The sequence below is a fragment of the Chenopodium album genome, chromosome 9, assembly GCF_948465745.1.
Source record: "Chenopodium album chromosome 9, dcCheAlbu1.1, whole genome shotgun sequence".
Classification (NCBI taxonomy): domain Eukaryota; kingdom Viridiplantae; phylum Streptophyta; class Magnoliopsida; order Caryophyllales; family Amaranthaceae; genus Chenopodium; species Chenopodium album.
In genome coordinates this window covers 4,912,573-4,940,425 of record NC_137842.1, presented here as the reverse complement: position 1 = coordinate 4,940,425, position 27,853 = coordinate 4,912,573, and the positions used below count along the sequence as shown (strand labels likewise).

General features: G+C 36.1%; 3 protein-coding genes and 1 long non-coding RNA gene across 4 annotated transcripts; 2 read left to right on the top strand and 2 right to left on the bottom strand.

Moving 5' to 3' along the window:
- Nucleotides 1-2,142: 2,142 nt before the first annotated feature.
- Nucleotides 2,143-6,278, top strand: LOC145559442 (uncharacterized). Its single transcript, XR_014092718.1, has 3 exons — nucleotides 2,143-3,154; nucleotides 4,364-4,425; nucleotides 5,924-6,278. It is a non-coding gene; the product is annotated as an uncharacterized LOC145559442 (long non-coding RNA).
- Nucleotides 6,279-6,881: 603 nt separating this feature from the next.
- LOC145557360 (F-box/kelch-repeat protein At3g06240-like) lies at nucleotides 6,882-7,460 on the bottom strand. Its single transcript, XM_081618544.1, has 2 exons — nucleotides 7,243-7,460; nucleotides 6,882-7,197 (listed from the first exon to the last, which is right to left on the bottom strand). The coding sequence occupies exons 1-2, from the start codon at nucleotides 7,458-7,460 to the stop codon at nucleotides 6,882-6,884; spliced, it is 534 nt and encodes a 177-aa protein (XP_081474670.1).
- Nucleotides 7,461-9,926: 2,466 nt separating this feature from the next.
- LOC145559441 (xyloglucan-specific galacturonosyltransferase 1-like) lies at nucleotides 9,927-19,750 on the top strand. Its single transcript, XM_081620861.1, has 2 exons — nucleotides 9,927-10,159; nucleotides 18,316-19,750. The coding sequence occupies exons 1-2, from the start codon at nucleotides 9,927-9,929 to the stop codon at nucleotides 19,748-19,750; spliced, it is 1,668 nt and encodes a 555-aa protein (XP_081476987.1).
- A 1,291-nt stretch (nucleotides 19,751-21,041) lies between these two features.
- On the bottom strand, nucleotides 21,042-26,526 carry LOC145558298 (uncharacterized). Its single transcript, XM_081619494.1, has 3 exons — nucleotides 23,175-26,526; nucleotides 22,696-23,010; nucleotides 21,042-21,415 (listed from the first exon to the last, which is right to left on the bottom strand). The coding sequence occupies exon 1, from the start codon at nucleotides 26,302-26,304 to the stop codon at nucleotides 23,302-23,304; it is 3,003 nt and encodes a 1,000-aa protein (XP_081475620.1). The 5' UTR covers nucleotides 26,305-26,526; the 3' UTR covers nucleotides 21,042-21,415; nucleotides 22,696-23,010; nucleotides 23,175-23,301.
- Between the last annotated feature and the right edge of the window lie 1,327 nt (nucleotides 26,527-27,853).

Sequence of the window (27,853 nt, the reverse complement as noted above, 5' to 3'; positions counted from 1 at the left end):
CAATGGAGGCAAAGGTTGGAATCTAGAGGGTTTAAGCTAAGTCGGAGTAAGACTGAATATTTGGTATGTCGTTTTGGCACTCAGAGGGGGACAAGCAATGAAGTGGTGAGTTTGGATGGAAAGGATTTGACCATGAGTGAATGTTTTAAGTACCTAGGGTCGATCATCCAGAAGAATGGTGACATTGATCAAGACGTGACCCACAGGATTAAGTCAGGGTGGCTTAAATGGAGAGCGGCCACGGGAGTGCTATGCGACCGCAGCATTCCCTTAAAGTTGAAGGGAAAATTCTACAGGACTGCCATAAGACCAGTGTTGCTCTATGGTACAGAATGTTGGGCTTCTAAGAAAGAGCATATTAAAAAGATGGAGGTTACGGAAATGCGCATGTTAAGGTGGATGTGTGGAAACACTTTAAGAGATAGAATCAGAAATGAGGTTATTCGCAAGAAAGTAGGTGTGGCGGGCATTGTAGATAAATTAAGGGAAAATCGTCTGCGTTGGTTTGGACATGTAAGACGGAGACCCGAGGGTGCACCGGTGCGAAGAGTGGAAGAGTGGGACCATGGAGGGATTAAACGAGGAAGAGGGAGACCAAAGATGACTTGGTTGGAAGGAGTGAGGAAGGATATGAAGTGCATGGATTTACGTGAGGATGAAGTTTTGGATCGTAAGGGATGGAGGAGAAAGATTTATGTTGATGACTACACGGAATAATCAAATTTGGTTCATGTTAGCCGACCCCACTTTTGGGATTAAGGCTTTGATTGATTGATTGATTGATATTCGGTTTTGAAGACGTTAGTAACTAACGTCTGTTTCTTTTTTTTTTTTTTTTAATTTTATTAACATCTTCTCCAATCTTCCACCCCAACACCGTCATAGTCACCATCACTCCGACCACCATCCGAAACCCATCACAGCCACCATCTTTACGCCTTCCGCCGAACGAACCCAGAAAGCCTGAGATCTTCGTCCTCTTCTTCAGTTCTTCCCGTCGTCCTCTTCTTCCCAACAATGGCAGCTTCGCGGCGAAACTAAAAGACACCCTACTTGAATAGAGTGTAAATTAGGGTCATATCAACCCTTTAGGGAAAGCATTTCATTTGCGGTGACATTTTAAACTGCCATATAAGGTGGGTTTTTGCGGAATTGGGTGATGGGTTTTGGAGCTTGAGTTCCATAGAAATGGAGGTTGAGAGAAATTGGGGGTTGAATTGAGTGGTAATTGTGGTAATTGAGGGAGTGAGAATGAAGATGATGATGATGATGAGGTTAATCAAGCTTTACTTGTTAGGATTGGAAGCTGAAATTCTGGGTTTTGAGTGACCGATTATTGTTGTTGTTGTTGTTAATCAAGCTTTCATGAGGTTAATCAACAAGCATTTTTATTTAATTTTTTGGGTTGTTGTTGGAGTGCTTGTTGATTGATTTTAATGGAAGGAGGAGGAGGTGGATTTGTAGAGAGTGGGGTGGATTTGAAGGGAGTAAGAGTGAGAGAGAGAGAGAGAGTGAGGTGGATTTGTGGTAACGACAATGAATATTAACGTTTGCACAAGCTGACCAAACTACCCTTACTAATATGATTGAAAAGACGAAATTGACCCCTGATTTACACAAACTGTAAATCAGCCTGATTGACCTGTATTTCCTCGAGTAATATTGAAATTGTATCAAATTCCATCAAGAGGTGGAAGGAGACCCTCAAACTTACAATCCAATGGAAATATCATCATAGTATCCACTTCTAGTAAGAAAATAAATTAATTAGCCGTATCGCCCTGCTAAAATTGTATACGTAGTATACAACAGCTGTATTTCCCTGTCGAAAGAAATGGTGGCTGGACTTTTTGGACATGATCCTCATGTCTAGTACATCATTGAGACCAGGGGGCAGTAGCAACAGAAAGGTTGTAATAGAAATTTATCAAGTGTTTTCCTCCGCTACTATTTATAAGATTTCTTTTAGTCGGTCTGATAAATGTGTATAATTTTTATTTTTGGTGTTTAGAGAGCCACAAGGGCAGGGATGAGAATCGATCTCAGGATCATGTCCAGCTAATTATCTATTCAAGATGGTAAATAATCAGATTGTTTGTGCTTTTTAACAGGCTTGGTTCAGAGAACTTCCAACTGGTTTTAGACTGTCTTTCCCCGGAGCAAGTCATGGAATCGCAGACAAAAGAGGAGTGCTTTTAGCTGGCAAGGCTTCTTCCTCCAATAGAAGCTGCTAGGTCCAAACTCCGAGGCCAAGGTATTTTATTTATTCGTTAAAATGTTGCAACTAAAAAGAAACCGAGGAAATATATTTTAAATTGATTTGTATAAATCATATGGGTAGTGTTGTTTTTGGTGAATTTTGTGGTTTTATTGTATTCCGTGCTTGATTTTATCAGCAAGGTTGTTGGCTTTGTTTTTAATTTTGTTTTCATTATATTGGTATTTAATTATAAATTATAAATTATAATCCGAGAATGTTAAGAATTTAAGACAGTATGAAAATTATTTTGGGATGTTTTTGAAGTTGATTTATTGTATTCAACATAATTACATTAATTCCCTTAAAATGCCCTACAAAAGGTTGCATTTTAAAGATCTTGTATAGAGGTCTGTTGGGTTTATGTGGAGATGGTTCAAGCATAAAAATGAAGACATAAGGATGTTGGCTTTGGTTGGAGAAATCGAGGAAGTGAAGTGGTGTTGTGTAGCCATGGGACTCGTAGTGGCTTGAAATATAGGCAGAAGGTCCATGTTGGTTTTATGATTTTGCATAAGTATTGGTAGCTTTTTTTTATTGCTAGACTAGATCAGGGAAGCTTCTTAGAATCTGTGCTATTGTTCAGAATCTTCAGATAATATACAGAATCTTTTCTTCAGTTGCTGACAAATTATTATATGCAAGTATAGATGATGTATTAATTATATGTGTTGTTTGGATACCTTTAGTGCTTTTTATATATATGAACCATTCGTGTGAAAAGAGATGATAACCCATGTTCTTTTCATCTTTTTCAACGGAGGTCCTGACTAAAGAAAACATTGCTGAACCTAAACGAGATATCAGAAGAGCTCTTTTGGAAGCGGATGCGAGTTTGTAGTCAGTTCATGCTGGATCCTGGATAACATGATTTTATTTTGATTTTTTTCATGAAAGGTGAGCATTCCAGTAGTAAGAAGGTTTGTTCAGTCTGTTAGTGTCTTAGTGATCAAGCTGTTAGAGTTGGATTGATCCGAGGAGTTAAACCTGATCAACAATTGGTCAAAGTATGATATGCTGACAGTGGCGGATCCAGGATTTTACGGGTGCTGGGTCACTGTCTCCCATCGACCGCATACAAATCAATATTTAATACATAAATATTCTTAAAGCTTTTTTTTTAAAAAAAAAGTCACTCCAAAAATATTAACTATCTCGTGGGAGAGGAGAAGGAGGATTTGTGATGGTCTGACGGATAATGACAAATAACCAATGAAATTACCAAAAAGATTTAGAATGATGAGCTTTAACAAGTTACCTAGTAAGAACTAAGAAGGTAGGATTTGAGGGATGAAGGTAATAAATAAAAAATAAATTTTAACAAGTTGCCTAATAAGAACTAAGAAGGAAAAAATACTAATAAGGTGGGATTTGAGGATGAAGTTAATTAATAAATTTAAAAATAATAAAAAAACACACACACCAAAAAAAAAAAAAAAAAAAAAAAAGGAAATGCTGCTCATGGGAATCGAACCCATGTTCATTCCCTAGAAAAGATATGCCTCAACCACTAGTCTAGTGAGCATATATAATTATTCCTTGCAATGTTTAATATTTAGAAACTTTTTGCTTTTTTGCTAGGTCACGTGACCTACCATGCCCAAAGGTAGATCCGCCACTGTATGCTGAAGCCACTTATTAGCCTACTTTTACTTATCTTTTCCTTTTCTCTAGCCCCTGTTTCTTTCTCACTGCATCGACCTGATATGACTATGTACTGAAGTTTCATCATGCATTAGACTTTCAATGGCTAGAAAAAAAAAAAAAATCAAAGGCTTAGGGCTTGTTTGGCATTGTTTTTTGTTTTCAATTATTTGTTTTTTTGAAAACAAAAAACCAAAAACAGGAAACAAGAAAAAGGTGTTTCCACTTTTCTATTGTCAGTTTTTAAAATTATCATGATTTTAATAAGTTTGTCTAATTTTTGTTTCATTATATGACATATATCACATGAGTTCGAAAAACAAAAAACAGAAAACCACAGCGATGCCAAACGAACCCTTAATTTTCTGGTTCCTTCATATTATTGGTAGATTGTAGCTGTAGAATGTGCACAATCCTAGCTTGTTTTTTCAAAATCTGGTCCTACTGTGATACTATTGGCAGGATTACAAGGAGTTGGGAAGACAACTGTTTCTGCCAAGTTAGCCTTTTATCTTAAGAAGCTGGTACGTAAATGAATTCTTTCCTTGAGCTTACAAACTATTTTGTTGTTACACATTCTCCTGTTGCTCTATTGTGTAAAAATTATGAGGATTTACATTTAGGGGAAGAGTTGCATGCTGGTTGCAGGAGATGTTTACAGCAATTGACCTAAAGTAATTCTAGGAAAGCATGTAATGACCTAAAGTTGTAATTCTAGGAAAGCATGTAATGACCAACTTGACCGACTTGTAATTCTAGGAAAGCATGTAATGTCCTAAAATTCCCCATATTATGTGTTGTTCTCTTGTCTCTGTTAATTACTGAGGAGTATCAGAATTTTAGATTTTTTTTCCCATTTTGGTTTCCAAATAACCTGTGCTTGAGATGTCAAAGATTCAACTCTGAATGTTCATTATTCTTAGTGTCTTATTGTGAACTCATAATGCAAAACAGCTGAATGTCCAAAGAGAAAACTTGCATTGAAATCAATATGGTGAATTAAGCAATTTCGTCTCTGATATGGTCAGACCAAACCAGAAGAGTAAATAATATTTATTTTATTAGTTACCATAAACTCACATTGGTTCATTAGATGCATTTTTGGACCCATACATCTTTTGAATAGCAACCTCTTACCTTACATACCTTTATACTTTCTGCTAATTATTGATAGATACGAAATTTGCAATAACATGCTTCTCATTCTCATATGAAATTGATTGAATCTGGAGAAGTTGGTTGGTTCTTGAATTTGTCACATATTTGGAATCTTTCCCAGGTGATGATAAAATTATATATCTTTCTCATGCAACTATTTGTATAAACTAGTAACATTAGGGATCTTTTTTAATCTAGGATAGGAGGACCGGTGGGTATCAAGTTTTGTGCAGCTTTACCCCTTTTTAGTAAGGATGGTTATTTTTGAAAAGATCCTCAAATAAATAATTAAATAATAAAATATAAATAAAAAAAAATCTGTAAGGGGGATAAAATAGAACTGTGATAGTATGGAATTGGCATTAAGGGCCTGTTCTCATTGACTGAACTTAGCTGAACTGAACTGAACTGAGCCGAACTGAGCTGAGGTGAGCTGAGCTGAGCTGAACTGAATTGAATTGAATTTCAACGTAAGAGAACAAGCCCTAAGTGCTCTTAGATTTTGTGTAAGGAGATTTTTGAAATTCAACCACCTCTAAAGATGCTTTTTCCAAATGTTAGGGAAGGGAGTGGGAGGCAAAGTGTACAACCTTTTCTAAGAAAAGATGGAACAATTAGATCCCTTTTTTTAAAAAAAAAAAAACTTAAGGCCATTTTGATCTACTTTTCTTGAATGGTTCTGTAAAACTGTAGAATTTATCATTTGTTTCTTTGAATTTTATGAATAATTGATTTTATGTAATCATAATATCTACATTCATAGGATGGTGATAACTTTGATGTGCTTTCTCTCTATGAATGAAGTATATCCACTCTCATGTTTATCATCAAGCTTGTGACAGGTGGATGTGCTTGTCTATACAGCAGGTACTGATTTAAATCCTTCAGATATAGCTAAGCAAGGTTTAGCGAAGGCCAAAAAGAAAAATATTGATGTGGTTATAGTGGATACCGCTGGTAGACTTCAGGGTGATGTTGCATCAATCCAATCCCATGATCTAGTTGCTATTACATAGTTGGCTTCATAAATTGGACTTAGCTGTAGCTTCAATTTTGGCAGATTGACAAAGGAATGATGGATGAGATAAAAGAAGTGAAACGAGCCGTAAATCCTACAGAAGTTTTGTTGGTTGTAGATGCAGTGACTAGTCAAGAAGTTGCAGGTATAGAATTATTTGTTGCTTGTTTAATCTATGTATTCCATTTTGAGTTTATGACTCATTTGTATAAAGGCAAAGATAATTTTAAGCCTATCTAGGTCTCTTCTAGGATAATGAAGCTAACTATGTTGCTGTTTCCCAATTACATCTCTCTCTATTTTTTTGTGGGTTGGTTTTGAAAATGCAACTTTAGTTACTACATTCAATCTGGAAATTGGTATTACTGGTGCTATATTAACAAAGCTTGATGGAGATTCTAGAGGTGGGGTTGCTCTAGTATCAAAGAGGTAGTGATGATTATGAAGTGTATGTGTAAAGTCTTCTATCTGAAAAGAGCTTCTTTTTACTTTTCATTCTATGCAACATCTATGTCCAATATTATAAATGAAATATTGATGGCATCATCCATCAAGCTGTGCCATTAATTCTCAAACTAGGAATAGGAGGCTATTCTCTGCTATACTTTTCTTTCATTTCACTTGTATTTTGATTTGGGTGATTGGGTTTGAAGTTTATCTTGCAATACTCCTTCAAATGGAAGTTTGATCTTTGGTTTAGATAGTGTTGTATCAGCAATGGAAATTTAGGATTTGGAATTTAGGGTCTAACTAGTGTGATTATAATTCATTTGTGGTGATTGTTAATCTTGGTACTATTATAATTCATAAATAGTGGTGATGAGCAACATTTGCTTGTTGAATAATCTTTTTTGATACCATATATATATCAAACTCAAATTTTGCAGTGTACTTCTTGTTCCAACAACCTCCTTCATTTAGTGTCCAAATTGTAAAACCCTCGTGACTACATTGAACAACAAGAGCAATGGAATCGTGCAACACTGCAAGTCCAAGTCTTTCATCATTCGACTTGTCAATCTCGGGTAATGACATCTCTCGACAAGTCTCATAACCCAAATCGAAAGAGATGACAGAGTTCCAAGCATAATATTGATCAGACCCTAGCCAGTACAAGTTTCTATTCGCGAAAATGTAACATCAATAATTCTTCAAATTGTAATACTTAGACAAATCTCCCCAGTATCTCCAGGAATCATTTCGCAATGAGTATATGAAGACGGACAAAGGGGTATCATATAGCTCGTCAATATCAAAATAATCTTTCGTTGTATCCCTAAAACTCATGATAACAATAACCTTGTAATCCTTAGTAAAGGGGTCGTATCCAAATCCAAACGACTCACTGCTAAATGCTACATGGGATGGATGATTAGGATTCATAACTAGAGGAGGCAACAATTTTAAGTCGTTCAGTGCCGGATTCCATAAATAGCGTCCATTATCACCCTCATACCAACACAGGGCCGTAGCAAGGGGAGGGCAGCTGGGGCGGCTGCCCTGGGCCCCTTGTTAAAAAGTCCAGCTTCAATACAATACAATACAAGGCCCCAGAAAAATATACTTCGTACTAAATAATACTATGTATATATATTTTTAAGAAAAAAGAAATAAAGAAAACAAAAGGTGTACTTTACAACACTACAATAGTGCCGTAGAATTCCAAAATATCAAATGACATTTTTGGTCAACGTATTTCTTCCCTAATTCTTTGCCCAAATTATTCACTTTCCGAAGTGAATTTGTTCAACAAAAAAAAAAATTGTCATTAATTTTAATTGTATCCCTGTTTTTGGTAATTTTATTTTTCAAAATATATCTCATTACAATTTTCAGTTAGTTAAATTACTTCTCTTTCTCGATTCAATTGAAGATGAAAACTAAAATAAACGGTCTTTTTACTCTTCAATTTTTAATGGGAATTTATCTAATTATATATAATTCTCTTTGCATATCCTACTTTTTTTTTTTTTGAATGGTGCATACATGACTTTATTCATCAAGTTCTCTTATTTGTATTAAATTATATTTTTCTTAAACTGTATAACGGGAATGTAATTTCAATGTTTTATGAAATTTGATGTTTTTAAATTATTAATCATAATATAATATGTATTTTCGTTTGGCATACCCAATTTTCTTAAAATTTTATATAGTATATGTGAATTAGGGTCCAATTTATGTTTTTGCCTCATGCCACCGAAATCTGAGAAACGGCCCTATACCAACACCATAGGTAAAATATACCATTACACGGACCAACAATAAGCGTATTATAGATGGGTGTTTCTAAATTATCGCATGTTAAAACTCTCTTTATATCACAATCAACGAACATCTCAAAATTCCCAAGTTCACCAAATTGACTTCCAACATTACATTGAGCAATGTAAAAGTTGCGAAAATCATCGCTGTGATTGTAGTAGTTTTGTAGATGCTTGGATATGAAATGGGCACTTTTGATAATATCATACCAAGATTTGCAAACACTCTTAAACTGCAGTAATGTTTTTACTGGCAACCAGGACAAAATCTCGATTATTAGAGATTCCGGAAAATCATATGTAATTTCGGTTGAAAGTCCAGGTGATTTCTTGCTCTGTCTTTCCATTCTACATAAATTTTAGTCGATTAATAACTCGAGACATCGTACGAGTCTAAAACTAAAAACGTGTACCAGTATATAAATTAAAGAGTTACCTTTTCTTCAGAATGAGTGCTGCATGGCCTTCTCCACCTAGTGTATGAGACATCTTTATACAGAGTACTGCATTCAATAAAGAATAAGCACAATTTGATTAGTTCAATTAAACGGAAGTCAAGTTTCAAAAAAAAAATGATATAGTAATAAAAATAAAAATTAGAAAATCTAAATTGTAAATAGAAATTACATCAATTAATCAATGTACCAAATTTACATTCCTTTTTTCTAATGAATTGTTGTCCTTCATTACCTCTCTTTAATGTTACAACTTACAAGCAAGTTATTGAATTTATTAGAGAAGAAGATGAAAAACTATTAACAAAATCAATTGGATTAAAAAAAAAAATTACCGATTTATCGATGAATATGCAAATGAACAGTCACGACTGACGTTGATTATTTGGATCGAAGAACCAAGCTTTGGCTTTTGGTTTATGAGAGATTGACAGACATATAGAGGTTTTAGCCTTAAGGGATAGAAAAATACAATAGGGTTTTATACTTTTAGCCTTAAGGGATTTATTTTTAGAGTTATAGGGATAGAAAAATACACTAGGGTTTATATATTTTTTTTTAAGGTAAGGAGAAGGGTTTTACCGCCAAATTCATTTCTCGTAAGTGATTTGACCCGGATATGCAAGCTAAGTCCTTTAAGAAACTCAAGGTTGGTTATGAGATGCAAACCTGGCCTAGCTTTGATCGGTACTTTTTTTAAATTGCCCTTGTAAAATAGTCCTATTTCTTTTGTACAATATTTTTTTTTCTTTTTTTGAAAAATAAGGACACTAAAATTACTGCGGAGTAATACGTAATCCGCGATCAATTTGCCATATGTTCAGTTAACCAAATTAGGCTTGTGCGTTGGTGTAATGGTGTTGAGTAGTTCCATACAGATTCACTATATTACTAAAAATGAAGATGATCAATGGTATAAATTGAAAGGAAAAACTAGATCCTAATATATGTGACTCATAATAAAAATTAAAACACAACTTTCCGATAAAATAGTAAGATGTCAATAATTTAACTAACTAGAAGGAAATAGAAATTATTCATTTCTTTTCTTTTTCCTTCCATTTTCATATAAAATTAAAAGGTAAAATTTGTAGATTATATTATCCTCTAAAATATCAGAAACGGCCCTGATGACAGTCTCAAATGTTAAGAAAAAACAATTATACGAGGTTGATGATCGAGGCCTCCGACTTGACTCATGTATGTTCAAATTTATCAAGAAATTTTTTGCTGTTTTTCTTTTAAGTATTTTTCTCATGTTTATATGGTCTTCTTCCACTGTCATTATCTCTAGCTCGATTACACATGTTTGCGTAACATCTAGGAAACTTAGCAGTCGTTATTGCCTCTCCGCTGGGGCTCAGTCTACTTGTAGGGTTTTAGGTACTCTAAGCGGAATTTCATGAATCACATTCATATGCACCTAAATAGGATCTCATGCATATACAAATAAAGATCACATAACAGTTTAGAATTAACCTTTGAAGCGTGAATCCTCTTAGCAATCTTCTTCTCTACCGGAGATAAAGAGCCTCAATTGTAACTCCTCTATTCGGTCCACCGGATTGAATCAACACTCCACCAATGCTAGTTGGACGGGAAAAACCTTTCACCTTTCTTGGAGTTGAGAACCAATTTTAGAGAGAAAATATTGAGAGAAAACTTACGTTGTTTTTCATAAAACTGAATACTGTGTGTTTTAATTATCCCCTAACTAATTAATATATAATCATATTATTATTAATTAGGTTAGGGTTTTCTCTCCCCTTTCCCTATTTGGCCGGTCACCCTAAGGCCCACTCTGGGCTTCGGGTTTCTTTATTGATCCAATCCTAATGTGTGACCTTGTAGGATCCATTTAGGCGGGCTTCGGGTTTGTTACTTACTAACCCAAAGTTCTATAGCATTCTCTAGCAAGACGTATAGACGACCCAAATAAACGAATTACTATCTCCATAATACGATCCATGATTATATTAAGTAATTGCACTAAAGTCGAGGACACATTTCCTTCAATCTCCCACTTTTCCGAGACAAGTATGCAATATTCAAATTCCTTAAGTCTCTTAGTGTCTAATTTGATAGTATGATCACATCTCTATGTTGTCCATACCAGCGTTCAAATTATTTCTTGAAATCCGAGTTTGAATTGCTAAACAAATGATCATCTTATGATCCATTTGAGCACGGCCATGCATTTTCAATTCTTACTCTTCAAGAGGCCAAGACACCCATCCTATCTAACATAGGAGGACCTATTCAATCTTGTGGCAACCAAAACTCCCACTCAACTTTTAGCACAACCCGAGTGTCGCCTTTATAGTCCCCTTTTACGGCATGATGTTTGACAACATCATGGTTACACTAATCATTGAATTGAGTAGTGTTCCACTCATGTCTAAGGAATCCGCTAATACAATTCGCGAAGTTTTAAAACTTCTAAGTAGGTCTGTTCGATCATGTATCAACTATACATATCCATATGATTGACTAAACATCTCCATGTTTCCATAGCGCATGAAACGACACCATCAATCAATCTTATATGCTAATCCTTTTATTGAGTCATTTATGTCCAAATTAACAACTCAGATTAGGAACTTAAATATTTTATGAATCTAGTTCACTTATGGGGTTTCATTCATCAAATCACATATTTGACAAGCCCATTAAATTCAATAAATATGTTGGACATTTTATTTAATACTAAACCAAAATTAAATAAGATGAAAAATTCATACTATATAAACATAAAACATGAAATCATGTCTTTAACTTGTAACAAGTTTCTCTAAACAAAAACAATTTAAAGCCATTCTAACACTTGCTTCAACCCTACAGCCCTAGCGTGACGTTCATGCTTGGGTTGAGGGAGAGGTTTAGTGAGTGGATCAGCAACATTCTCATCCGTGTGAACTTTGCAGATCTTGACATCATTCCTGTCTACAATCTCGCGAGTGAGGTAATACTTCCTCATTACATGCTTGGATTTGTCGTTTGATCTTGGTTCTTTTGCTTGCGCAATAGCTCCATTATTATCACAAAACAACTCAATTCCTTCTAGAACACTAGGTACGATCCCTAGCTCTGTTAGGAACTTCTTTATCCAAACAGCTTCCTTAGCTGCTTCTACCGCCGCTAAATATTCTGATTCTGTCGTAGAGTCTGCTACAGTGCCTTGCTTTGAACTCTTCCAGCTCACTGCTCCTCCATTCAGACAAAAGATGTACGCTGATTGCGAGCGGTAATCATCTCTGTCGGTTTGGAAACTTGCATCAGTATAACCTTTAACAACCAACTCATCTACTCCTCCATAGACCAAAAACATTCCTTTAGTCCTTCTCAAGTACTTTAGGATGTTCTTAGCCGCAGTCCAGTGTGCTTCACCTGGATTTTCTTGGAATCTGCTGCATAAGCTCAGAGCAAATGCAACATCCGGTCGAGTGAATATCATGGCATACATGATAGAACCTATAGCCGAGGCGTAAGGTATGCTACTCATTCGCTTTAACTCATCAGGCTCCGATGGGCACTGACTCTTGCTAAGCGAAATGCCATGTGACATGGGAATGAATCCTCTCTTAGAGTTTTCCATATTGAACCTTGCAAGAACCTTATCAATATAAGTCTCTTGGCTCAGTCCAAGCATCCTTCGAGACCTATCTCTATGGATTTTGATTCCCAAAATGTACTCAGCTTCTCCAAGGTCTTTCATAGAAAAACAACTTCTCGACCATTCCTTGACTGACTCAAGCATTGGTATGTCATTTCCTATGATTAGTATGTCATCTACATACAAAACCAAGAAGACTAAGCTACTCCCACTAAATTTCTTGTAAACACAAGATTCTTCTTCACTCTTGAGAAAACCAAACTGTTTGATTGCCTCATCAAATCGAAGATTCCAGCTCCGAGACGCTTGCTTCAATCCATAAATGGATCTCTGAAGCTTGCAAACTCTTTTGGGATTTTCTGGATCCTCAAAACCCTCAGGTTGTGTCATGTACACATCCTCCATCAAGAACCCATTCAAGAAGGCGGTTTTGACATCCATCTGCCAAATTTCATAATTGTAATGTGCAGCAATCGCCAAAAGTATCCGAATTGACTTAATCTTTGCAACTGGAGAAAAGGTTTCATCATAGTCTATACCATGTATTTGTTTGAATCCTTTTGCAACCAGTCTTGCTTTATAGATATAGACATTTCCATTCTTGTCTGTTTTTATTTTGAACACCCACTTGCATCCAATAGGTTTAACCCCATCAGGCAAGTCGACTAGGGTCCAAACTTTGTTCTCAGACATGGAGTCCATTTCAGATTTCATGGCCTCAAGCCATTTCTCAGAGTCTAGGCTCGTCAAAGCTTGTTTGTAGGTAGTAGGCTCAGAATTTTCAAAAATCAATATTTCAGAGTCTTCTGTTAACAGGAAATCAACCAACTGCTTGTTTGGGATCCTTGTTCTACTCGACCTACGTGGGGCTTGAGCATCAATAGAAATATTCTCTTCAACATCTTGAAGATTTTCGCATGAATTAGATTCAAGTGGGACGACAGGAGTCTCGCTTAATGAATTAGCTTGCTCCGATACCTGACCTGTCATAGCAGAGTCATGTGCCCTCGCCTCTGACGTGGTTTGATCCACATCCATTTGTTGCTCATCTCGAATTTCTTCGAGAACTATTTTACTCCCACTTGTCTTTCTGGAAATAAACTCCTTTTCAAGAAAGACACCATCACGAGCAACAAACACTTTGTTCTGTTGACGGTTATAGAAGTAGTAACCCCTTGTCTCCTTTGGGTATCCCACAAAGAGACATTTATCTGATTTGGGTGCAAGTTTGTCTGACAGTAAACGTTTTACATAGACCTCACAACCCCAGATTTTAAGAAAAGATAAGTTTGGAACTTTTCCATTCCACATCTCATATGGAGTCTTTTCTACAGCCTTTGACGGGCTCCTATTCAGTGTGTGTGCATCTGTTTCTAGAGCATATCCCCAAAAAGAAATTGGAAGATCAGCAAGACTCATCATTGATCGAACCATATCCAGTATAGTTCGATTCCTCCTTTCAGACACACCGTTTAACTGTGGCGTCCCTGGTGGAGTTAGCTGTGAAACTATTCCACAATCCTTTAGATGATCATCGAATTCTTGGGTCAAATATTCGCCACCACGATCAGATTGTAATGCTTTTATTGTTTTACCAAGTTGATTCTGTACTTCATTTTGGAATTCTTTGAACTTTTCAAATGATTCCGACTTATGCTTCATTAAGTAGATATACCCATATCGACTTAAATCATCAGTAAAAGTGATGAAGTAACTAAACCCACCTCTTGCCTTTGAACTCATAGGCCCACAAACATCTGTATGTATAAGTGCCAAGAGATCATTGGCTCTTTCACCCTTTCCAGTAAAAGGTGACTTTGTCATTTTCCCCAACAAGCATGATTCACATACATCAAATGATTCATAATCGAATGATGTAAGGATTCCATCCTTTTGTAACTTTTGGATGCGCTTTTGGTTTATATGACCCATCCGGCAATGCCATAGATATGTTGGGTTTAAATCATTCGACTTTTGTTTCTTGCTATTTATGTTATAGACTTGTACTGTCCTATCAAGTACATATAAGCCATTAATCAATTTTGCACTAGCATAGAACATGTTATTGTAAGAAATGGAACAACATTTGTTCTTAATCTCAAAACAAAAACCTTCATTATCCAAAACAGAAACAGAAATAATGTTCTTAGTAATTGACGGAACGAAATAACAATTATTAAGTTCTAAAATTAATCCAGACGGTAAATGCAGACTATAACTTCTGACGGAAAGTGCAGCAACTCTTGCTCCATTTCCGACGCGAAGCTCCACCTCGCCTTTTGCTAGTTTTCTACTTCTTTTTAGTCCCTGCACATCATTAACTATGTGAGAACCACAGCCGGTATCAAATACCCATAAAGAAGTAGAAGTCAAATTAACTTCTATAACATAAATACCTTAAGTAGAAGCACCTGACTTCTTATCCTCCAAGTCCTTGGGGCAGTTTCTCTTCCAGTGACCTATCTTCTCACAGTGGAAACATTTGCTTTCCGCAGCAACTTTTGGTTTAGCGGTCTGCTTAGGCTTTTCAGAACTTTTTACAACTTGCTTGCCTTTGTTTTTCTTGCCTGCCCCCTTCTTTTTGAAACCCTTTCCCTTTTGAACCATCAAAACCTCTTTCTTTGGTTCTTTGGGAATGTTCCTTTCAGCATTGACAAGCATCCCATGCAATTGAGTCAAAGTCTTTTCAGACTCATTCATGTTGAAAGTCATCCTGAACTGATTAAAGCTGTCAGGCAATGAATGGAGAATGATATCAGTAGCCAACTGTTGGCTATAAGGGAATCCAAGACGTTCCATGCTTTCAAAAAGACCCATCATTTTGAAAGCATGTTGGCGAACAGATTCACCATTTTCCATCTTGCACTCCAAAATCTCCTTATTGATCTCATATCTCTCGATCCTGGCCTGTTTATGAAACATTGCCTTAAGCTCTTGCATAATGGTGTAAGCATCTTTGGTCTCAAACCTTCTTTGGAGGTCTGGTTCCATAGCCGCCACCATGAAGCAAGTGATTGGAGTAGACCTATCATTAGCCTGCTTAGCACGACGTTTATCAGCATCAGATGATTCATTGGTCACTACTGGAAGTGGGTTTTCTAAGACATCCTCTTTACCCTCTGACTTTAAAAGAAGTCTTAGGGTCCTTTCCCAAGTGATGAAGTTTTCTCCGTTCAGCCTATCCTTCTCAAGGAAGGGACGGACGCTAAAAATCGAGTTGTTGATGTTATTAGTCATGATATCTACAGACAGAAAAAGGCAAAGTTCAATTTTATGTTTATAAAAGCACCTAAAACATGCAATAGTTTCTAGGTTACTTAGCACTCTATTCAATTTTAATGTCCCTATTTGAATAAGTGATTCCAAGATCCTATCAACATGCAACGTTAAGCAGACGGAGGCCTTTTCTTAAAATTACATTTTCAAGGTAAGTAAACTCTTTACTAATTACAACATTTGTAATTCTTGGTTAGATAGAAAAACATCTCATGCTTAACTGTCCCTTTGCTTCAAAACCCAAAACGCTTTTGATGATTTTGTTGAGGTTAACCAAATTAAGTGTGCAAAATTCGCAATTTTACCTCACCTCCCAAAATTAATAACAGTACCCTGCGGAGGCATGACCTATTACTATTAATTAAGGGTTAATAAGTACTTTATATTTGGAAAAGCAAACCTCAATATTTGCGGGATCTAAGTTTATTATGTTGTTATTAATTAGTGAACTCTAGCGCATTGATAACATACATACAATAAACTTATAAGCATTTTAAGAATAATAATAAAATGCAAAATTAAATATGAGCTAGTATGGCCCCTAATCCTAAGAACTAAGCCTGAATGGGCACCTCCTTGGACTCTTCATGGATCTCCATCCACCTTCATCATGGGCCTTCTCATCTGGGCTCTTCCTTGGATTAATAAAGAATTTAAATAATTAAACTAATTCCTAATTAAATAAAATTAAAAAAATACTTAACGATACGCAGATCGTATTTAAATTACAAAAATACATAACGATACGCAGATCGTATTTAATTATAATTTAAATTTAGGGTCACACTAGTCATTTATAGCAATAATATATCATATATATAAAAATGTCATATAATAATATCACATATTATACTTGCCAATAATTAAAATATCAGATATTCTTAATAATGTCAAGTGGATAAATCAATTAATTAGGAAATCCTATAACATAAATCATATTTGATAAACTGAAATCCTAACCACCTAAAAGATTTTATCCTAAAATTAAGCTAACCAACTAATTTTAATTAGATTAAAAAATCAAATTATGTAATTATCTTATAATCAATTCAAAACAACCTTAATTGGAATTGCTCAATATCCCCTTAAATCAGTTTTTCAATATTATCCAAAATAAATAAATCAGAATTTTTTTTTTTTTTTTTTTATTAAAAAGAAAAACAGAGCTGCGTGACTGAGCTGCTGCCCAGCCACGTCACAGCCACTGCAGCAGCCAGGCCGAAGCCCAGCCACCGCAGCAGCTGCCCGCCGCAGCCAGGCAACCGCCCAGCCACAGCGGCGCACCAACTGCTGCCCAGCTCCCCTATCAGCTCGAGCAGAGCTGAAACCGTGCAACAGTTGCAGGTTCAGCTCTGCTCCTGCCCTCACCGACCACCTGCGCTGCCCCTACGCCCTTTCCGACCACCGGAGCAGCCACCGTGGCTGTTCTGCCACCCAGCCGTGGCTGCTCCTCTCAACCATCTTAATTTAATTCCTTTTTTTTTTTTTTTTTGTTGTTAAATTAATTTTACAACTTTTGCAAAATTAATTTTGGTGATCTAATTATAATTAAACACAAACTCCTTTATGCATAATTTCAGAAAAAATTAATCAAAATCTCCATTTTAATTAATTTAGGTCTTTTCATATAAAATAATCCCCAATTCATATAAAACCAATTTTTCATGAATTAATTAATCATATCAAAACAATTTTTAATATGAAAAATAGATTATATTATATAAATTTAACAATTAAAATCGAAAATTAGGGCTCATAACCATTAAATTCGAAATTTTTGGGGCTTTAGGGTTCTTAAAAAAAAATATGGTTAGAGGCTATTGAGCAATAATTAAATTCACAATTTAATCAATTCCAATCAATTAAAATCATATTCTGATAAGGTTATTTTAATCCATAATTCAATTCCTCCCCTTAATCAAATTAAAATTAGCCTAATTCACACATCAAAATAATCATATTATTGTGATCAGTAAATTATATGCAAGGGGCTAACTGATACCACTGTAGGGTTTTAGGTACTCTAAGCGGAATTTCATGAATCACATTCATACGCACCTAAACAGGATCTCATGCATATACAAATAAAGATCATATAACAGTTTAGAATTAAACTTTGAAGCGTGAATCCTCTTAGCAATCTTCTTCTCTACCGGAGATAAAGAGCCTCAATTGTAACTCCTCTATTCGGTCCACCGGATTGAATCAACACTCCACCAATGCTAGTTGGACGGGAAAAACCTTTCACCTTTCTTGGAGTTGAGAACCAATTTTAGAGAGAAAACATTGAGAGAAAACTTACGTTGTTTTTCAGAAAACTGAATACTGTGTGTTTTAATTATCCCCTAACTAATTAATATATAATCATATTATTATTAATTAGGTTAGGGTTTTCTCTCCCCTTTCCCTATTTGGCCGGTCACCCTAAGGCCCACTCTGGGCTTCGGGTTTCTTTATTGATCCAATCCTAATGTGTGACCTTGTAGGATCCGTTTAGGCGGGCTTCGGGTTTGTTACTTACTAACCCAAAGTTCTATAGCATTCTCTAGCAAGACGTATAGACAACCCAAATAAACGAATTACTATCTCCATAATACGATCCATGATTATATTAAGTAATTGCACTAAAGTCGAGGACACATTTCCTTCACTACCAACTATGATATCCTTGTTTATAACAACACATCAACGATTTCATATATCGAAAGAGGTAGTACAAATGTTAGCAAGGCCGAATTCTCTCAATTTACGAATCTTGATCTACATAAGTATGTAGACAAGGAAAAGGCAATGGATAGAGCGAATTCTAGGAAGGTTGTGGAAGCTCAGATAGCTATCCTACGATCCTACATTGCGAAGCCAAGACCGCCCTCGAATAATTGTGAGGGACGAGGGATATATATGTATGATTTGCCTCCGAAGTTTAACAAGGATTTGGTAGCGAAGTGTAATGAGATTATGCCGTGGTTGGATTTTTGTAAATACTTTGAGAATGATGCAATGGGCGAACCTATACTCGAGTTAGGGAACGGATGGTATAACACTCACCAATTTTCGTTAGAGCCAATATTTCATAAACGTATACTTAGACATCCTTGTAAAGTTGAGAAAGCAGAGGAGGCTAAACTTTTTTATGTGCCATTTTATGGTGCATTAGATATGTTATGGTCTCATTTTAGTCCGGTGAAAGTCCCAAGTAACGAGAGTCAAGGTGTGCAAGCGCAATTTTATGCACTCTCTAAGAATATTGTTGAATGGCTTAAGGAGCAGAAGATGTGGAAGAGACATTTTGGGTTGGATCATGTATTTGTCTTAGGGAAAAACTCTTGGGATCTTCGAAGATCCAAGTACCTACATTGGGGGACACCTTTGTTGGAGCTCGACGAGCTGCAAAACCCAATTAAGTTAATAATTGAACGACATCCATGGCATATGAATGATGTGGGTGTCCCTTACCCGACTTACTTCAACCCTAGCTCGGACAAAGAGATAATAGCATGGCAAGAGAAGATTAGGGAGGTACCGCGAAAATACTTAGTTAGCTTTGCAGGGGCTCCTCGCAAGGATCCAACGAGCATAAGGTCGAGTCTCATCGAACAATGCACATCTGCCGCCCTTGGAGTGTGCAAGTTTCTAAATTGTGGAGAAAAGTTATGTGTTGAATCTGCACCTGTTGTAAAACTTTTCATGGAGTCAGAGTTCTGCCTTCAGCCTGATGGGGATAGTCCTACAAGAAAGTCGGTATTTGATTCACTTATTGCTGGCTGCATTCCGGTTGTCTTTGATCCCTTTACCGCGCATTACCAATATCCATGGCATTTACCCGAAGATCATAGCAAGTACTCGGTGTTTATAGACCAAGAAGAGGTGAAAGCGTCGGAGGTGAATGTGGTGGAGAAGCTTATGAACATACCTCTTAAACAAAGGCAAGAGATGAGGAAGTATATTATCAATGAATTGATGCCTAGATTAGTTTATGCAAATGCAAAGTTGGAGAAATTTGAAGATGCATTCACTATAGCCGTCAATAATGCACTTCAAATGGCAATTAGTAGATTGACCTAAGGGAAAATTTTGGGGTGCTATAATTTTATTGTATTGAATACATCTTTTAGGCTCTAATACTAAATTTGTGGGAAGTTTATTTGATAATTGATTGTACTAATATAGTTATATGTAATGATTAGGAATTGACATAATTTATCAATAATATAGATGATAGTTAAAACATTGACTAACATTTTTATTTGAGTTTGGTATGTTTTTTATTAACATAAACTATTTTATTCCTCTGTTACAACAAAGTAGTAAAAGTATCAGACTAGTACAACAGGTATTTGCAACATTATGCAATAACTTTTGGTGAACCTTAATAATGGACATGGTACAACATTGAAAACTCCGACTAATCTAAATCTTCTAGCGCCCATTGCAGTATTTGCATCATTTTCGTCTTGCAAACTTGCAAAGAAGCCAAAGATTCAACAACAATTCACATTATTTGCCTCGGTCATGATGAATTTCTTGCATCCATCCCAAAAACAGGGTAAATCTGCAGCCATCTATGTTGGGAGCTTGGGACCTAAGCAAATGTTGCCTTCACTATTATGTTGCTTTCGGTTGAATAATACTACTTCAGGAGTTCAGGAGAAAGAAAACTTAAAACTTTTATTAAAATAAAACACCAGAGTATAGATTAGATCAATACAGCATAATGTATCTGACTACACAGAGTAAAATCTACTGGATCCTCCAGACCTGTAATGTTAGATTTGACTGCAGTCTACTGAATTTTTTTTTTTTTTTTTTTTTTTTTTGATTTCACAATGCACCTTTCATAGTTTCGTACAGAACTGAATCAAAGTCTAGACAGGAAAAACAATTCAGAAGTAGATGTATTTTTATTAAGAGGATGCATAATAATGAATCCAGATTGAATCAAACACTATAATACAAGGTAATACACTAACAAAGTGACAATTAGTTTGTATGTAATTTCATACAAAAGCCCACGTAAACATCTATGAGAACAAATATCCAATACCATATTTTTTCATTGTTTTTCACAGCCACTCATTGACTCATAACACACACCCTTTGGTGGTTATTACTGGTAACGAAAATATATGAAGAGAAACACTATATTAAGTACTAGAGATCCATTACCACATTTACAGAAGAATGTTCCATGAGAAACTACACAGTTACATATCCTCGGTTTATGACCTTGCATGAAACTAGCTGTGATTATTTAGAACAGAACTACAGAAGCAATCCAACAATGTTTTGAAACACAGTTATAGTGATGTTCTTTGTGTTCTTTTCTTCGGGGCCTAGCCCCTCGTTTGCACCAAAATAAAAATAAAAAAGTAGGGATGTTCTTTATAAAAATTTAATCAATCCGTAACTCGTTTGGGCAACCTTCTTACAACCCAACATGGACTTGAGATAACTGCCTCAGTAGTTTTTCTGACAGTGCACACAAGTACACAGTTTTGTCAGCAAAATTTGATACTCTATTTTTATTGCTTTCTGTAAAAAAATTATGAATGAAACTAGATCAATGAATATTGGGTCACCTATAACAAAATGTAGTGTATTATACTTATCTGGTTACGTTACGTATACATTATAAAGGGACAACTCAGTGTCACATCACAAAATACGTCTGTACACTTGCTTTACGTTTTGGAAAAATGCAATTGCCACATCCCGCAACATTGCTTGAGCCTGCAACAAGGTAGCACCAAAAATCATTATTCTTGCATAAATTACTTAGCCATGCATACAGAAAAAGGCAAGGACAAATTCTCTTAGCTATCTTAATTATTTAATATCATCAGGAGTTCAGGACACTTCTGATGAAAAGCAAAATTAAAAACAGAGGTAAGCATCTAAATTAAATGTCCAATAATAACTTAGCCCACAGAGCCACAGGTCGTGGTTGACAGGATCATAAATACTTAAGCTGTTACATATAAAAGCAAGAAAAAGACCAAGGGTAGAAGATCAGAATTCTGGATATAAATCACATCCAATAATTAAAGAAAGCCACTGCAATTACTATACTTTTTTTTAGGGAACACTAAAATGAATTTGTCAGGAAACTTCAGAAATCATCACCCTGTCCTCGAAACAAATGGTGAAACTTAACTTCAACAATCAGTTCACAACTGCAATGTCAGTAACCCCTTCTCTCTCTACTCTCCTCAAGCTCGCTCATTACCCTTACAGCCTTACCATAACAGAACTAGCTAGCTATCAGCATACCAGCAGGCCCATATAGACCTCCCTAAACTAGCAAACTGCAGTATCCTTTCCATGGCAATTGCAGGCACATTGGTCATCCATCAATAGCGAGTATGGTCTATTAACACATTAAAATCTTGTGAAGAATAGTCCAAACTAGCACGTAAAAATCTAGAAAAACAAATATCATCAAACAAAACAGCAGGAGCCAACTAGACCACCACCATAATATACCCCATGTTTGAAGTGTCATGTTTAAACCCTTAATGAGGCTAAGCTGATTAATTAATTCAAGAAAGATAACATAAGCAGATAATGAACAATTTGTGCAGGAGTTCAAGTGAATCATTTACTTACACCCATGTAAGTACGACTGCATTGTGATAAAGAAGGAATCATATAAGGTAGTTTTTTGTTATTTCAATGTATAAGATTGCAAGTTTCTGTTCTTCCTACTTTTTCTTTCTCTCAGGATTCCTACAAGAGCTTTGCAACAACAGATGCCTTGGCATCAATGTCTACTATGAGAATCCACAAGTCAGAAGTTCAGCATCACCCATTCACCCTTCCAGCTAAATGACATACTAAGTATTAACACCATCACAAATTCACAATAAAATCAAATGAACAATATTAACATTAAGACTGTGCAAGACTTGAAGATTTTATCTCTATATTTCTCCTACACTGCCTGATAATTTATATGTTTAAGCAAGTCTTGAAGGTTTTCATGTATCTGATACTTTGTATAGAGAACTTACCTTCACAGAGCCACAGTCTCGATGATTTAGCCAACTGAACAGAAGCATCTGTTATCCTTGTTATATGCAACTTCTCTAAATTCTGAAGTCATAAGAGATGCCCTCAAAGACAGCTATTGGATTAACTTCAGTTTCCACGCCCATCAACAAGGATGTGGAATATGCTTTCACAAGTAAATTGCAAAGCAAAATTATGTCCTCCTTGAGCCAACCATATATGGAGAAAGAGTTAACCAAAGTTCATTATGGACCTTTGCCTGCATAATGCCAAGGGCCACGAGTGATCAACTTCTGACAGGAAACAAGTTCTGGGTCCTGCAATTTTGATTAAATTGTTATAGCATCAGATTAAAATATTTATTAGCAAAAGGTTTACTGAAGACAGTTCAACTGGGCAGTAATAAAATAACTGTCAAAAAAAAAAAAAAAAAAAAAAAAAGAACACAAAACCAAGCTGATCTAGAAGTTTCTATACTCACCTTGTCCGGAAAGGGGAGCTGGAAAGGTGAGAACTAGACGAAATACAGCCATCATCGTCTCAGTAACTTGCAAAAGACCAAGTCATTTCATTAATCACAAGTCCATGCTCAATGAACATGCAAAAGCTTAACCAGGCAAACTATCCCTACTGCCTATCACTCTGTCAACAAGCAGATTAGTTTTAAAAGATCCATCCACTTTTGACATTTCTTCAGCCACAAACTTGTAAGTGTATAGGCTGACAGTGTGTTTACTGGACTGAATTAGTTGAAGGAGCTTCACACATGGAGCCACTAGTCCTTCTTTTAGTAATCCATCAACCAGCACACTCCAAACAACCTCATCGGAATTCCATTTTCTCTCAAGAATGTTCTGAAACAGCGATACAGCTTCATCCACCTTATTCAACTTGCACAACAAACATATAATCATGCCATAAGTAGATAATGGAGGCTCGAACTCACTACTGGACAATGTTTTTATGATATCCAGAGCAGGCTCCACTCTTGAGCTTTTACAGTGAATTAGTATTAGCACATTATAGATGTCATTATTCAGAGGCAATTCTTTCTCTTGCATACTCTGTATCAAAAGTTCTGCTTCGCTGTATTTGCCTTCTCTATATAAACCAGCGATTAGGGTACTATATGTGCTAACTGTGGGTTCACCGTCAATTTCTGAGAGTTTAACCAACAGTTGGCTGATCAATTCAGATCCAATGTCATCAGCGTCGGAAGGGAAACTATAGGAAACATCATTCTGAACTGCAACCTTGTTCACCATCAAATGAGATTCTTTCTGCAAACCTTTCAGCAACACTCTGAAAGTGCGGTAGTTAGGTTGGATGCACAACTCCAACATCTTCCGGAGTAGGAAAAAGGCACGATCTAGCCTACCAATCATAACAAAACCATCAATAAGAGAAGTAAATGCCACCACATCAGGGGATATCCCTTTGGTTTGCATTTCTTTGAACAAACCTTCTGCACAATCAACTTTTCCTTCTTGGCACAACCCATGAATGAGTACACTATAAGTATGCAAGTTTGGATAGCAGTTATTCTTTTCCATCTCATGAAGCACCTTGAATGCAACATTTGTCCCACCATGTTGACAAAGACCATCAATCAATGATGTGTAGGTGACAACATTAGGCAACAATCCATACTCAGACAATCTGCTGCATAAATTCTCTGCCTCTGCAAATCTATTTTCTTTTGCTAATCCATTTATAATGGTATTGAAGGTCTCAGTTGTAGGAGAGCAACCAAATTCCTTCATCTTACCAAGTAAATCTTGTGCTCCATCTATGTGTCCTGCCTTGCAATGACCATCAATGAGAATGGTAAATGTATATTCATTTGGGCGCAAACCTTGTCCAATCATTTCATGGAAGAGAGAAGATGCTAGCTCCAACTTCCCGCCTTTGCAGAACCCAAGCATCATTTCAGTGTAAGAGTATTCATCAGGGTTACATCCACTTTCCCTCATCAAATCAAATAATCTCACAGCATGGTCCAGTTTTTTTTGCAATATGTAACCATGTATCAGAATGTTGTATGTTTCCACAGTAGGAGAAGTCCCAGCCCTAGCCATATCACCAAAAAGCACCATAGCTTCTTGCAAAGCACCTCTCAAACACAACCCCCTAATTATTTCATTGTAGGTACGAGAATTCCGCAGACAGCCATGGGCTTTCATCCAGTCAAAAATTCTCAATGCTTGTTCAATCCTTCCACCATCACAAAATTCATGGATCAATGTGTTACAGGCAGTAATACTAGGAGCCACAACATCTTTCATCATTTTGTTGCATAATACAACAGCCTCCTCTAGATTCCTTGCGCGTGACAGCCCATAAATAAGAGCTGTATACGAATGAACATTAGGTTGAAAACCACGCGCTTTCATCCAATCAAAAATCTTCAAACCTTGTTCAAACCTTCCTCCCTCACACAATTCATGAATCAATGCATTACAGACAGCAGTATCTGGAGCCACACCAACTTTCATCATTTTGTTGTATAACCCAAGAGCAACCTCCAGACTCCCTACATGAGAAAACCCACTAATAAGAGCTGTATACGTATGAACGTTAGGTTGACAACCTCTTTTTGACATGGCACCCAAAAGTCTGGAAGCTTTCTCTACCTGCCCACACTCACACAGCTTGACAATTGGAACGGTGAAAGTATGAACCGTAGGTTTAATTCCTTTCTCTACCATTTCCTTAATCAACTTCAAACCCTCATCCAACTTACCCTCATCGCAGAGCCCATTGATGAGAGTGTTATACGTCACCGAGTCAGGTTGACAACCCTTCTTCAACATCCAATTAAACACCCCAAAGGCCTTACCTACATTATTGTTTCTACAATGCCCAAGAATCATCGAGGTATATGTAAAAACATCCGGACACATGCCATACTGAAAAATCCTACTTAAAAAAAGCTCGGCTTCCTCGACCTTCCCCTTCTTACAGAACATATTGATCATAGTATTCAACGTGAAAAGACTAGGGCTAATTCCATCCAATAACATCTCGGTATACACATTATAGGCAGCTCCGACCATGTCGAGCTTACCCAATGCAATCAATAAAGTATTATAACTATACATACTAATCTTAAAACCTCTCTTCCTGATATCAACCAAAAAATCCATAACCCATTTCAGCTCCTCCACATTCTTACAAGCTCTAATACTCAAAACTATCAAATGTTGGGCATCGTCTTGGCAACGATGATCCACAATAAGCCTATCTAACATAGAAAAATAGCAATTAAAATCATGTTCATAAGAGGGTCTCTTAGAAATCCAATAAAAGAACTGTAAAAGTGATCCAGTATCCAAATGGGTATGAATAATTCGTTCCACAAGACGGGGAGTTAATTTGGGGCTCAATCGAATCAATTCGGAGCTACGTAACCATTGATTATCAGACAAAATTTCACAAACTCTAGAAACTAAAGTATCATTAGAAATTTGCAGCGAAGAAAGAGCGGATTTGATAGAAGAAATACCAGATTTTGAGGAAAATCTATGGAAATGAAAAGAACCCAATACAGAATAAATCTTAAGAAGATGAAATGGAGATGGGGTTTGGAAAAGCTTTACCATTTTAGTCATCGGTTGAAGATGGATAAACCCACAAAATGTCAGCCATGAAAGAAGAATTTCCCAAGTTTTGTGCAGGTTTAAATGATCAGTAAATGAAGAAGAGGGTATTTTTGGGGAAGAAAGGGAAGGGCTCGGAGTCCTCTGGCAACGTGGTCATTGGATGACCACGACTATGGAGGATGAAAGAGAGGGAAGAAAGAGAGAGAGAAAGAGAGAGAAGGACAGGTTAGGGTTGTGTTGGAGGCCTTGGAGCGGAGGTCCAGGGTTCGCCCGCCGGTAACAAATTCTTTCTTTTTCGATGTGGGTTGTTTTTACATGACTATAATGTGCGTTCGATTCACCCGATTTTTACTTATATTAATGAAATTACAAAGTATAGTATGGAGTATTCTTTTAATTGTATGTTTCAATTACACCAGCACGTAGACCTGGTAATTCTAACCCGACCCGAAAGACCTGACTCATTACCTGAAATCATCAACCCGAATCACACCTCATCTGATGTGGAGTTTACTCGAATTTGACCCAACACCTAAAGTTGACCCAGCCTAAGTATTACCAAACCAAATTTGACCCGATACCCGAATGACCCGACCTGAAATTGGCCTGATACCCGAAGTGACTTAACCCTAATTTAACTCGAATTGATTGACCTGAACAAGCCTCATATCTGATGTGACTTGAAGTATAATTACCTTAAACCCGAAATAACCCGAACCAAATATAATCGATATCCAAAATGACCTAATTGATTTAGGGCTTAATTACAACATGTCCAAGTAAAAATTAAAATGGAGCTGACAATTGACCCAACCCGAACTTGACTCGACCTGAACTTAACCCAACAATTGGACCTAAAAAATTGATCCGATCCGAACTCAATTTGAAGTGTTGACTTGATACCAGGTCTAGCCTAATTATTTATTGACCCGAACCCGAATTGACCAAAACCAAACTTGACCCAATTATTTGTTGAGCTGAAAATGAACTAACTCGAATGACTTGTTTGACAAGTCTGGTAATGGCACATATCCAAATTGAAACTTTGAAAAAGGCAATACGGAGAAATATTTAGTAATTCGGATCAATTAATATAATTCTTTTGTTATTTTTTACTTGACACGCTTTGACTTTTGTACTACATTACTATTCCTTTGACCCTCTTTTGTGAATTACATGTAAATTTTAAAAAATTAATTCATATGAATTTTAGTATGTAAAATTTATGAGTTCGTTAAAAAAAAAAAAGAATTATATGACAAAAAAAAAAAAAAAAAAAAAAAAAAAAGAATTAATGTGGAGTAGAAGAAAGAAACAATAATATAATCTGAAATTAGTAGTTAAATGTCAAATTAAGAAATTAATGTTTTCCCAAAATTTCAACATTAAATCAATTTAAGATAGAGTATATGACATGAGTGGTTAAATAGAGCATTACAATTTTCTTTTTAAAAAAAAAAAAATGGAAAAATACAATTGTTATAATAATTTATAGGAGTTTTAAATATAGGTGTCAATTCGGATATTCAGATCAGATTCGATGAGGTTGGATTGGGTC

Excerpts from the sequence above, each read along its gene's own strand:
- LOC145557360 (XM_081618544.1), bottom strand. The coding sequence starts at position 7,460 with ATGAATCCTAATCATCCATCCCATGTAGCATTTAGCAGTGAGTCGTTT. Across the intron at positions 7,198-7,242 it reads TACTGGGGAGATTTGTCTAA|AAACTTGTACTGGCTAGGGT; the intron begins GTATTACAATTT and ends TTTCGCGAATAG.
- LOC145559441 (XM_081620861.1), top strand. The coding sequence starts at position 9,927 with ATGACAGTCTCAAATGTTAAGAAAAAACAATTATACGAGGTTGATGAT. Across the intron at positions 10,160-18,315 it reads TGCCTCTCCGCTGGGGCTCA|TCGAGGACACATTTCCTTCA; the intron begins GTCTACTTGTAG and ends ATTGCACTAAAG.
- LOC145558298 (XM_081619494.1), bottom strand. The coding sequence starts at position 26,304 with ATGACTAAAATGGTAAAGCTTTTCCAAACCCCATCTCCATTTCATCTT.